We start from the raw sequence: 13669 nt of genomic DNA, 5'->3' as shown, positions 1-13669 counted from the left end.
GTACAATGTGTACAATGGGCTAAATCTTTGGTCCATGAATAAAATGAACATCACTCATACTATCCAGAATAACTATCCGGATATCAGGATAATAAACATCTCCTGAACCCACTCATCTCAAAAGCGTAACCTAACAGGATAATGTAATATTAATGGTCATATCTCTAATACTTCCTAAACTTCAATTGTACATATTATATATATTGTACGCTTAGGTCATTGGGTACACGTACTTTTTCATTTTTTATTATATATGTTATGTTATGTATATTTTTTTCATTATTGAAAGAAAAAAGGAGAAATGGTTGAACTTGAACCGTAGATATCGGAAATCGAAGGGCTTAGATATAAGACTCTGCTAAACCGAAGATGCGGTAATAGGATGCGGGAGGGCGTACCTTACCATATTACCGCTCCCTGACTTTGTGAAATCTCTCAATAGCACAACGCTCACATCCCTCACAGAGACAAAGGGAATCAAAGTGAACCCTAAGCGTTTAAAGGACGATAAAGCTCAACAGCACCACCACTGAACTTCGATCGATTCATCAATGGCACTATCTTCTCGCCTCTTCTCCAAATCCAATAAGCTGGTCTCTCTCTCTCGTCTTTCATCTCTCCGATTATTACCTCATTTCATTTCTTCGATTCCCAATTGATGCATTCTATTCCTTCTCCCCGATTGAGTAGCTAGGCTTGTTTCCTGGTTGCCATTGCATTTATTTTTTTCATGTTACTGCTTTCTGGTTCTGTCTCTTTAATGTCGGGATCTATATCTCTTCTGGTTAATTTTTTCGAAAATACGTAATGCACTATGTATCTTAATATTTGGAAATTGTGTCTCAAAAATAGGGGTTTTCCCCCCTCTTTTTCACATGGCTGGGTGTATATATCATTTGTTAATTTATGTCGATAAATTTTGTTTACCCTTTGATTCTATTGATTGGGGCAATATGCTTTTTGCATTTGGGTGGAGCCGGAAATGGTCAACATATAAATGTATTGGGTTTTGTGATCCTTGATCATCGTCATCGTGATTGGACCCTCATAAGTCCTAACAAATTGTGTTGGGTTCCTTATTATTTTTAATTTCATACGATTGAAGATAAATAATACGATTGAACATTGTGAAAGTATTCCTTCTGGTCCCTGCCTCAATTCCCAGCTGAAACTCCTGTCTTCATGCTTAAGCACCCCCCCCCCCCTTCCTTTTTTAGTTAATATGCATCATTATTAAGAAGGGATGACTATTTAGTTGCCATGTGCTGAATTTTCTCTCTCTTCTTATAGGTCTATGCCAGTCAAGTATTTCTGCAAAAGGAGCATGCTATTCCTGTTCGTCACTTTGCCAAAGGGTCTGCCCCTCCTTCCCTCAAGGGAGATGGTCAGTTCTCCCGTATATCTGTATTATTTTATTTTATCAAATTAATTTCTTATCCATCACTGGTAATTTGAGCTTACGAGAGCTCATTGATGATGTGAGATTTTGGGCTCTATTTGTTCTAGTAGTTAGACTTTCATCGAGTCTTATCTCGATTGATCCCCCCCCCCCCCTCCTTTTTTGTCTTTTCTGTCACTGTCTGACAATGCACTCTTCATTGAATGGGGAAATAGAGATGCTAAAGAGCATTTTTGTGGAGTTGAAGAACAAGTTTGAGACAGCCATGGGAGTATTAAAGAAGGAAAAGATTACCATTGATCCAGATGATCCAGCTGCTGTTTCTCAGTACGCAAATGTCATGAAAACTGTTAGGCAAAAGTAAGATTCTCTTTTACTTTTTGTTTTATTGTAATTTTCTCTCAATACTATTATTATTATTATTGTTGTTGTTGTTGTTGTTGTTGTTTTAAAAAACGTTCTGATTATAATGCCTTGTTCATCCTGCAGGGCAAACTTGCTCTCAGAGTCTCAAAGTATCAAAGGAATCATTGAAATGGAAACACAAGATATTCCTGATGCTCGCACTTATCTTTTAACCTTGCAGGAAATAAGAATCAAGTGCGTGATGATCTATTCTACTATATCCATTAGTAACTGTATATGTGCTTATTCATGTGTTACCTTTGTCATTTTATTGTTATGCTTTGTTCTTTATGCCAAGTTCAAGAATAGGTATGATATGTATTATGTAATTCTTTTACTTGTTGTTCTCTTGTTTTAAGGCAACATAACGCCAACATCCCTTGTCTTTATATCTTGAGTTCTTTTCACGTGGCATTTTATATTTTGTTTATATACTATTTTACAGGGATGGTCTTACGGATGATCTTGGCGCTGAGGCTATGATGATGGAAGCATTGGACAAAGTTGAAAAGGAGTTGAAAAAACCTCTACTGAGAGATGATAAGAAAGGAATGGACCTTCTCTTGGCAGAATTTGATAAGATTAATCAGAAGTAAGTCACCCTTCACCCTATTTTGATTTATCTGCCTTGTATCAAGTGTCATCTAGATTCTAGTCTTTCAAGTTTTCATACTATTTAAATTCCCTTTCATTGTCTTGGATTATACGGGATTCTTTCTATGACTAATTGTTGGTGACTTCACAAAAACCATTTTCACCCTGTTTGGGTGGCATGTAGCATCCTCATAGTAACAGAAAGTGGTAATCCTTCTGGCTGTGTAGAGGAGATAGATATTTGTGATTAAATATAGAGAATATTGTACTTGGGGAAGGAAGATGTCAACTCATGAAACTAACCAAGTTTCATTCTTTCATAGGCAGTGCACCTTGCATCATATTATCAACTATTTGGGAATTCTATTGTCTATACTTAGTTGCCAATTCACCCACTGGGTTTGGTACATAAGTTGAAAACAATTCATAATTTGTTTGTAATGTAATTACCTTGGATATTTATATTTCTCTTTCCTTGTTCATGTTTGGTGGTGACATCTTAGACTTGGAATTCGGAAAGAAGATCTACCAAAGTTGGAAGATCAGCTAGAGCTTAAAATGGCCAAAGCACAACTGGAGGAACTGAAGAAAGAAGCTCTTGAGGCAATGGAAACGCAATCGAAGAGGTATTGCTCATGACACCCTATCTTACTGATATATGTTTTCCCCATCTCATTTTTCTGGAGACTTTTGCATGCACAAGCCCCGAACACGCTTTGTTGTAAGCGCATGATAATTAGTCTTATTTTATATTTTGATTCTAACTCCAAAGGAATTGGTACAGAACGATCCCTTCACCTTTCCTATAGCTTTCTTGGTTTGTGGCTTTTGAATGTGTCATGGCTATGATGCGCACTGACACGACACGCGACACGCCGACGTGCGAATTTTAATATCTCACAAGACACGGGGACGTGCATATATATAAAATATAAAGTATTTTTTAGATAAATCGTAATGATATTTTGATATTTTATTGATATTAAAACATAAATTAATTTTTTAATTATTTTTAATGTCTTGTTTTAATTATATAAAGTATTTAAAATATTTTTTTAATAAATAATAATATATACTATTTCTAAATTTATATTTCAAGAATATATATTAAGAATAAGACTGGACACGTTGACACATAATGGTATTTAGGTGTGTCTAAGCGTGTCTGGAGAAATTTATTTTATTTTTTATTAGGATACTGTTGGACACAGCAGATACGCATGTCGAACGAGTGTCGGTGAGTGTCGAATCCGAAATGTGTCCAACACGCAGACACAGCAACTCAGCGAAGTGTCTGTGTTTCGTAGTATCATGGTGACCAATTGATTTATTCTAAATCGGCGAAGTTTGTACCTCTTGATATACCAACCATTTTTCCGCTAAATGAGGACTAATGTCTTCTCTCCTGATGTTAGAATTTAGCTATATTATTGATTCTTGCCTCCACCACAGGATTTTACTGTTTTAATATTTACTTTTCCTCGTATTCCTTGCCATTTCAGGGAGGAGTTCAAGGGTGAGGAAAAGGCTGATGTCAAATCTTTGGATGTCAGAAACTTCATTTAAAAAATGTCAAGATGTTCGCGTACATTAGAAATTATTGCATTTGGATAATGGTGAAATCTTGTTTCTTTAATAAATAGACACGAATGATTTTGAAGTGCAACAACGGTGCCAGTTTTTAAGAAATGTTCGAGTTTCAAGATCTTTGTATTCCGAATTCCAGATTCAAACTGGAAGTTTAAAGTATTAAAATTTCTTTTTCCCCCCTTCTGCTGTGCAAGTCTTCGGCTGTGCTTTACAAGTATTTATATTCATTAATCTCTATGGGCTATGGCCTTGTGGGAGTCCCTGTCCCTGATTTTTTATCTGCCTAGTTGTTAATAACTAATTAATTACATTACATTATTATATAAATTTGATAAAAATATCCATCAGGTGTAATATAACATTGCCAAATATAAACCTAATTATGTGGATAAATTTAGCAGGGTTGACTATACCAAAAAGATATCTTTCTAATCTACCACCTTTTTTTTTGGCCTTTTTCTAATCTACCACTTTAACAACCCTTTTAGCAAAACATTAAAAAAAATTGCCCATGTAATTCTTAAAATTCCGGATTCAGATTTTAATATAGAGAAATGAGGCACATTATGACATTAAGCAAAAATTTATATTATTCTTAGTTTTTTTTATGTCTTTATCGTAACAAAATTCAGCAGGAGGACACAATTTCAAATCTTGGAATTTGGAAACAATAAAGTAATAAAGGCTATGGCGAGCAATAAAATGATAAATACGATTTTCCAATAGAAAAATAAAATTAAAAGCTCAAAATCCTAATGAAGCTAGATGATATACCTTAGAGAAGTGTCCCAAAGTTTCTGGAGTTGGAATACGACAGTTGTACGTGTACCTATCCGGTATTCAGGAGGAATAAAAAGTAATGAGTGTTTGGCTATGAGAGGTTCTCTTCTCCCTATTCTTTCAAGAGCGGAGACAGAGAGGTTTTGATGTCTGTGAAAGTGCATGCTCCACGTTTTCTGACACCGGTTCACACAAGAATCGGTTTTCTTCCAAACAAACCTAAATTCTTCGGAACCTCTTTTCTTCGTCGCCATGCCACCTCTCGCTCACTTCTTCCTCATCCTCTTCACGCTTCCCCTGCCGTTGTCTCCGCTGTGACGGCTGAGCAGCCGCCTGAGCCTCCGGTGAGGATGCTGGCTGTTGTTGGCCATGGCGCTGTCAGCCCTCTCAAGTCTGCACTATGGCAAGAAGTCATGCTTCACACTGTTAAGTAACAATTTTTCCGTCGCTTTATTTTCAGTGATGAAAGAATGCATTCAGATTTGTGGCTGAAAACATTTTGTATTTCCATGTGATGGATGCGTCTTTTGCTTAGCTGTAATATCTAATATGTTTTCATGATAATTTTTTATATGGATAGTGAGCTTAGTTTTTCGGTTGCGTCGAGTGCCATTAATATTCCTTTTTACAGGCAGAAAGACTGAAATGGGTTGACGAAGGATATGAACTTCTTGTATTTTCCGATGAATGTATTCAATCTGATCAACAAAAGGCTCTGAGACTTCAGAGTGAATTACTGAAGGCTGATATATTGGTGATTGTTGCTGTTACAGGAAAGGAATCAATTGAGTGGATTAAAATCCACAGCAGAACTATACAAAATGTAATATGCTTTGACTCTACAACAGATTTGAAGAACAAATTAGGAGGCTATGAAGTTCACAATCAAGTGAAAGGAAGTATATTTGGAAAAGTGCTCGGAAACTCTCAATCAGATAAAACTGGAGAATCAAGTAAAGTAGTGCAAACTGTATCCGAAGCATGGGATCGACATAGTTCTGATGATATAAGGTTCTGTTTGCTGGTATTAATCAATGCTTATATAAGGCCAGTTCCAGTGTTGAAGAACTTGAGAGCAAAGGGTTTTTCTACCTTGAAGTGCATGCTGAGGAACTGTGGCCGCCAGGTACTTAATTGCTTGTTGGATCCTAATTGTAGAAAAGCTCTTCAATGCTTGAACCGGTGCAGTCCTGTTGATCAAGTATGTAACTATAGGTGTATTGCTTCATATGAAAGTGCGAACCTAGAAGCCTTTTCACTCTGTGTATTACAGAAAAACAACTGTCTTGAGCTGGAAGCAGAAGTCCCCAACAAGCCGTATGTGCCTCCAATGGTTAAGTTTCGGGGGCAGGACATAAACTATGAAATGGCAGAAGATTTGTTTGTTGGTTGGTTGGGGAATTTGCAATGGAGCTGGCGTGTTGTAGCTGGGCAGAACCCGGCATACGATCAATTTCCATGTCAATACCAACTATTCTATAGGGGAAAAGCGAAAGGGTCATTTTGGTATGAACCAGTATTCCAGGTAAAAACATTAGAAGGACAAATGGTTTGGAGGAGGAGAAGATACAGGGTTAAGAGAGGTAAGATACCCGGGACATTCCATTTCAGTGTATTGGATAATGGAGTTGTTTCAAATGAATATTGGACAATCGTGGAAGTCGCCGATGATCTTAGTTGGGGTTTGTTCCACTATCATGGAGCTGCAAGAGCTGCAGGGCAGTCTTATACTGGAGCAGTGCTTGTTAGTCCAGATGGAGCATTTCCAAATGAAAGAGAGAGGACAAAGGTAGTTGCTGCGCTCCAGAAATGTGGAATAAAAGAATGGGAGCTATATAATGTTGATAATTGTTCATGCATAGATCCCCCCCTAGGAATTCCAGATGGTTCAAATTTACATTCTACAGTCCAAATTGAAGATCCAAATCGGATGCCTGTATGATTGTACTTGAAATTTGAAACTATAGTGATTAATATTTTCATAGTATTTCTAAAGGTTCAATAACCAGTGTCCCGTAGAATGTGGATATTAGATGTTACTACACGTTATAGTTAGTCTTCATGTTAATGCTCTAATGTCTTTCATCAATTGGCACCAGTGGTCTAGTGGTAGAATAGTACTCTGCCACGGTACAGACCCGGGTTCGATTCCCGGCTGGTGCATTCTTCCTTTTATATTTTATTTTCTTTTAACCTACAAGTGCTAAATAGTAAATCTCATCCACTGCTCAACCAGTAGCCCTCCTCTCTGTTTTTTAAATTTAAAGGATTTTCTTCACTTAGCAAAATATTTCATTTCAACAATTCAACTACCCTAAAATCTAAAAAGTAAGACCAGACTTTCACACTTACTTCGGTAATAAATAATTTAAATTCATTGATATTGAAAGATACATGTAGTTAATTAGTTTAATTCCTTTTAACACAAAAAAGAAATGGTTTAAATAAGGTTTTGGACTATACAATATGGTGTATTTTAGTTTTGTTTTCAATAAAATCTAAAAATATTTGGTTTTTATTCTTATCATTAGTATATTCAATTAAGGATTAAACGTGGATATGACATATTTTATAAATATTTTAATTTATCACAGCATTATTTAACTTATCATCTAAACATTTAATATAATAAATAAACAGTAGAAAATAAAACTAAAATTTTTTAACATTTACAAAATCAAAATAAGAAAAGAATATATAAAAACCAAAACTAAGAGAAGAATATTTTATAAGACAAAAAAAGCCAAAATTATTTCATCCAACTTTTCAATTTAATATCAAACTTTATAGGTAATTCTTTCATCCGATAATTAATGGCCAGTGTAATTTTACAGATGCTACTCAAACTCTTACAATATCTGTATTTTGTTTGTCAAAATTTTGTAAAAGCCTACGTGCCAGGCGTATCTATTTTATTTGTAAAATTTTTATTTAAGGTGTGCTCGATTCTTTGTTAATAAAAAATAAAAGAAAACACTTACATAATATACAGAAGAGACATTCATTGTTAAAAAAAAGGGATAATGTTACACATTTAAATTTTTTTATTAACTAAGTCTAATCAAATTAAATAATAAAACTTAAAATAATATTAGTTATAATTGATTTTTGTTATATTAAATTAATTTAATTAGACTTAATTAAAAAAAATCTTGAATGTGTAATATTATTATTAAAAAAACACACACACATAATTTCTTCTCTCTTTGTATCGCTAGTCAGTAGTCACTTGAAATATATACGAGAACAAGTACCAAAATAAAAATGTGATGGCAATGATAGTTAATTGTTGTTATAAATTAATTTTCAAATGGAATAAATTTTGGTGTCTCTTAAGTATAGGTGACACTAGGGTTCATAATATTGATTCTATCTATGGGTATTCAATCCAATCAACCCATTTAAATAGGATTGACAACTGAAACGGATTAAATTATGAATAGAATTGAGTATAAATTTAGACTTAATCTTATCTGACCTACTTGCATCATTCTTGATATATCATAGAATTGAATCCACATCTTCTCCATTTTATAATTTTACATATGTATTGATCCATACATAATAACTCAGAACCATGATATTATACTTCGGAACAAGTTTTCAAAAAATCGAAAAATATCGGACCTCAACGGCTCATATACGAATCTCGAATATTCAATATCAGGATGGCTACATTAAGCAACAATAAATAAGGAACGAGTATGAGCTATACAATCATAAAAAAAAAGCAAAACAGAAAAGAACATTTCGACTTAAGAGATTTGGTATTTCGAGATTTAGTACTGACTTGAGCGTTGGAGTCCTTTTTGCAGGTCTTTCGCATTGGCTGGACTAGTGAGGAATCCATAGTACAACACACAGAAGGAAGATGATAGAGGAGCTCCCTTCAGTGTGGACGAGCTATACCCAAAGTCCCACTTTAAGACGGAGCATTTGGTGCTCACCGTGGGACCGACTATAAAGTTACCCTACGATTATTTTATCCTTTTTTGTAGGATTGTGATCATGATGGATGACGACACTCCCCCTCCTGCTCCAACTCACGCTAAGTTGGTAGCCATGAATATCACTCTCCAAGTCGAAGTGAAAAAGATGGCCGACCTACTCGCTGGTAGGATCCATGGGAGCAAGAAGGAAGGAGAAAAGAAAAATGCCGAGAAGGAAAATCTAGAGGACGAACACCATTCTAAAACGAATACAGCAATGGAAGTCACTCCACCAAAGACTAACAAAAGAAGAATGAATCATTTTTCGGAAGAAATAATAAATTTTCGAATGCCAAAGAACTTCACGTTGTCAACAACCCTGAAACCATATGAAGGGTCAATTTCCAACTTTGAAGAATTTGCCGATTTGTTCATCAATCAATTTGCAGCTTCAAAGATTTATGTCCATGATTCCAATTACCTCAGTACAATCAAGCAAAGGAAGTATGAAAGTCTAAAGGATTACATGATAAAGTTCACCGAGGTCACAATAAAAATTCCCAATCTTAGTCTTGAGGTTCACCTACAGGCCTTGAAAAGTGGTCTCCGTTTGGAAAAGTTTCAAGAGACAATTGCCATCATAAAACCAAAGACACTAACTGAGTTCAGAGATAAGGCGGCCAGACAGATCGAAATCGAAGAACTCGGGAAAGTCAGAGGGCAGAAAGACAAACCCTTAACGAGACGAGGGCATACACGGAAAGCAAAACCAAACACGAGAACAAAAGAAGCCGTTCAAACTAACACCTAAATTCGACTCATATACACAATGCAACACGAAAAGAGAGGACATAATTAAAGAAATTCTCCATGCAAAAATCATAAAATCACCTAGTAAAGCAGGCACTTACCAGGATCAGAAGTACATGGACAGGAGCAAGCACTGGGCATTTCACCAAAAGTTTGGACATGCTACCGACGATTGTGTGGTCACCAAGGACCTATTGGATGACTATCACGGCAAGGACTACTAGACAAGTAGTAGCCGAATATAAAAAGACACAATAAGCCCGGCAACAACAAATCACTCCAACACAACCTCGGGTACCAACAAGGAACAATGGCCCGCCTCTAGTCTACCTCCTCTAATGAGAAAAGTCATCAATTACATATCAGGAGGGTTTGCATGTGGCGACGAGAAAAAGAAGTTACAGAATCATGCTTACCCTGCAAAGAGAGCCCACGCCACAACAACTAACCCTTTGCATTCCCAATATCACTTTCACAAGTTTGGATTTCCAATCTCAAAGTGCCAACCTCGATGACCCCGTGGTGATTTCGGTAACCACCGGAGAGATGACAATCCGAAAAGTGCTCATGGAGCTTGGAAGTAGCACTAATGTATTATTTTTATCAACCTTTAAGAAGATACAATTAAATAAAAAAGCACTCCGACCTTCATCCGGAGAGTCAGTTGGTTTCTCCAGAGAAAGGGTCCCAGTAACAAGTTATGTATGGATGTGAACCACCCTAGGAGAGTACCCTCATTCAAAGACTTTAGAAATTCAATATTTAGTAGTTAATTACATTAGTCCATATAATATCATACTAGGGAGACCCTCCCTAAACTCTTTCCGAGCCATTGTTGCTACTATTCATTTGTGCATTAAATTCCATGTGCAGGATGATATAATTGCAATTGTTCATTCTGATCAAAGAGGCAAGGCAATGCTATAATGCAGGACTCAAGATTAAACAATCCAAAGAATCAATTCCAGGAATTAACGTGGTTTAAAATACCAATGACATGTCAGGGATAAACGAGCTAGATCCTCGGCTACGCTGGGAGGAGCGAGCTATCCCAACCGACAACCTCCAAAAGGTAAGACTAACTGATGATGAATTGTAAAGTACTAACATCGGTTACTCTTTGAATGCAGATAAAACACAAAAACTTGTTGCTCTACTCTAAGCAAATGCTGACTTATTTACTTGGACTCCATCCGATATGCCTGGAATTACCCCAGACGTGATATGCCACAAGCTCCCCCTAGATCCAAGAGCTCGCCCAATAAAGCAAAAGAAACATAACCTAGGTTGCTAAAGGAAGGAAGTCGCCATCAGAGAGACACAGAAACTATCAAGCACATGATTTATATGAGATAGAAACTATCGAGCACATGATTCATACGAGATATCAGATTCACATCATGGGTAACCAACGTCGTGATGGTAAAGAAAAAAGCTGGCAAATGGCAAAAGTGCGTCCATTTCAGAGTTCTAAACAAAGCCTGCCAAAAGGATTCATACCCCCTGTCGTGCATTGACAAGCTAGTCGACAACACCTCAGGTTTCAAAGTGCTAAGTTTCATGGATGCCTACTCAGGTTATAACCAGATACCTATGCACCCTGTAGATGAAGATAAAACCGCATTTATAACTTATCATGGAAATTTTTGTTACGAAGTAATGCCTTTTGGTCTTAAGAATACAGGTGCAACCTACCAACGGCTGATGGATAAAGTCTTTCAGCAACATATCGGGAAGAACATGGAAGTATATGTCGATGACATGGTGGTCAAGTCAGTCATAGAAAAAACACATCAATTCAACCTTCTAGAGGTTTTTCAACAACTGCGAAAACATAATATGCGACTAAACCCTGAGAAATGTGCGTTTGGGGTACAAGGGGGCAAATTTCTTGGTTTTATGCTAACTCATCGCAGAATTGAAGCAAATCCAGAAAATGTCAAGCAATAATACAAATGAAGTCGCCAACAATAATCAAGAAAGCACAACAACTAACAGGAAGGCTAGCAGTCTGACGTTAGGATTTTTTCCAGTAAAGAATTTCATAAAAAAAAACAGTCGCGTTGTAGATATAGTCTCTAAACCGACAGAAATCCCTTCGTACAAACGTTTTGGTTGTCACAAGTAACAAACCCCTTTGAAATTGATAACCAAGTATTTAAACCTCGGGTTGTCTTCTCAAGGAATTGCAGGGAGATATGTTCTTATTATTGGCTATGAGTTTGTAAATTGGGGGTTTTAAGAATGAGGAACAATTATGATGAATGACAAGTAAAATAAATAAATGACAGTAAAATAAACTCTTGGTAAGGTATAAAGATTGGAGATCCTATCCTAGTTATCCTTATCAATTATGAAGAGAATTGGATTCTTCTCCCACCTTGTTAACCTCTAACTATGAAGGTAAGTTAAGTGGATGAATTAATTCGAATCCTCAAGTCCTAGTCTTTCCTTGGGAAAGACTAGAGTTATTGGAATATGAATTAATGAAATGAAGAAATCCAATTTTCTTTCAATAATGAGTTTGATAACTCTAGAGTTACCAATTATTTAACCAAGGCCAAAAGGAAAGAAAATTGAAGCTGCTGGAATAAAAATGCCTTCAGGTGGGAAGCAATAATCATGTAAATAAAAGAAAGCAATAATAACTGAAATACCTCAAATAATATTAATTCAAAGAAAATCATAACATGAAAGAGTTCATAAATTGAATTAGGACAAATAAAAATAAAGAACCTGGGATTGAGAGTCACTCCTAAAACTAAGAGAAGTCCTAATCCTAATTCTAAGAGAGAGAGGAGAGAACCTCTCTCAAAACTAGATCTAAATCATTCCAAATTAACAGAAAATTCGGAGACTCTTTATGAATGGATGAATTCCCTCTACTTTATAGCCTCTAATCTGAGTTTTCTGGGCCGAAAACTGGGTCGAAAACAGCCCAGAAATCGCTGGAGAAGAAATCTGCCACGCTGGTTTTTCGTCACTGCGACGTGGCCGCATGGAGCACGCGGTCGCGTCGCCTAGCGTCAGGGCCACTATGGCATATTATATATCAAATCGAAGCCCCGGATGTTAGCTTTCCAATGCAATAGAAACCGCGTCATTTGGACCTCTGTAGCTAAGGTTATAGTCGTTTGAGTGCAAAGAGGTCAGGCTGACAGCTTTGCAGTTTCTTCAACTTCTTGTATTCCTTCCACTTTTGCATGTTTCCTTTCCATCCTCTAAGCCATTCCTGCCCTGTAATCTCTAAAATTACTTAACACACATATCAAGGCATCTAATGGTAATAAGAGAGGATTAATATTAGCAAATATAAGATCAAAGAAGCATGTTTTCAATCAAAGCACATAATTAGGAAGGCAAATACAAAACCATGCAAATAGTATGAATAAGTGGGTAAAGAGTAGATAAAAACCACTCAATTAAGCACAAGATAAACCATAAAATAGTGGTTTATCAACCTCCCCACACTTAAACAATAGCATGTCCTCATTCTAAGCTCAAGAGAAACTATAAATACGAAGAGGAATGATAGAATGTATGAAATGCAACCTATCTATATGAATGCAACTACATGCAAAGATGATTCTACCTACTTGGTGAAAAAGTAAATAAATCTTTCAAAAATAATTATGAACTGGATTTCACTAATTCAAATCACAAAATACAATACAAATAACTTGCAAGAAGAAGATAGCTCATGAAAGTAGGGAATATAGAATGAAGCACTGAACCCTTACTGGTAGTGTATATCATTCTAACTCTCAAGTGTCTAGGGTCAATTCTCTCAATTTTCTACTAATCTTGCTTTCTATAGCTTACTCTTCATCTAACAATCAACAAAAATTTAATGCACCAATACACAAATCAAGAGGTCTTTTAAGGGTTGTAATGGGGTTAGGGTCAAGGTAGGATTGTATTTGGCCAAGTGGACTAAAATCTGAATCCTTAATTAACATAAACTTTCTACCTAACTTAAGGCAATCCATTTAATTAAAATGCAAAATCTAACTTCCCATTAATTGTGCTTTCCACATGTTCATGCATTCCAAGTTTTGAGTACAGCTCATATGCATTGATTTTACTATTTATTTTTAGGGCATTTTGTCCCCTTTTATTAATTGCTCTTTTCTTTTTTTCTTTTTCACTTTTTTTTTCAACG

The 13669-nt window shown here is 36.0% G+C and overlaps 2 protein-coding genes and 1 non-coding gene across 3 annotated transcripts; all 3 read left to right on the top strand.

Annotated features, from left to right (window-relative positions):
* Positions 1–279: 279 nt before the first annotated feature.
* Positions 280–4167, top strand: LOC112791213 (probable ATP synthase 24 kDa subunit, mitochondrial). The gene is made up of 7 exons (XM_025833951.3): positions 280–593; positions 1291–1384; positions 1615–1759; positions 1889–1999; positions 2250–2396; positions 2902–3024; positions 3901–4167. The coding sequence occupies exons 1-7, from the start codon at positions 552–554 to the stop codon at positions 3962–3964; spliced, it is 726 nt and encodes a 241-aa protein (XP_025689736.1). The 5' UTR covers positions 280–551; the 3' UTR covers positions 3965–4167.
* A 122-nt stretch (positions 4168–4289) lies between these two features.
* LOC112791212 (violaxanthin de-epoxidase, chloroplastic) lies at positions 4290–6770 on the top strand. The gene is made up of 2 exons (XM_025833950.3): positions 4290–5193; positions 5400–6770. The coding sequence occupies exons 1-2, from the start codon at positions 4915–4917 to the stop codon at positions 6708–6710; spliced, it is 1590 nt and encodes a 529-aa protein (XP_025689735.1). The 5' UTR covers positions 4290–4914; the 3' UTR covers positions 6711–6770.
* A 90-nt stretch (positions 6771–6860) lies between these two features.
* On the top strand, positions 6861–6931 carry TRNAG-GCC (transfer RNA glycine (anticodon GCC)). The gene has a single exon. It is a non-coding gene; the product is annotated as a tRNA-Gly (tRNA).
* Positions 6932–13669: the final 6738 nt, after the last annotated feature.

Source organism: Arachis hypogaea, chromosome 3 (assembly GCF_003086295.3).
Source record: "Arachis hypogaea cultivar Tifrunner chromosome 3, arahy.Tifrunner.gnm2.J5K5, whole genome shotgun sequence".
Classification (NCBI taxonomy): Eukaryota; Viridiplantae; Streptophyta; class Magnoliopsida; order Fabales; family Fabaceae; genus Arachis; species Arachis hypogaea.
The sequence above is the reverse complement of the archived record's forward strand: the minus strand, read 5'-3'. Positions and strand labels throughout refer to the sequence as shown.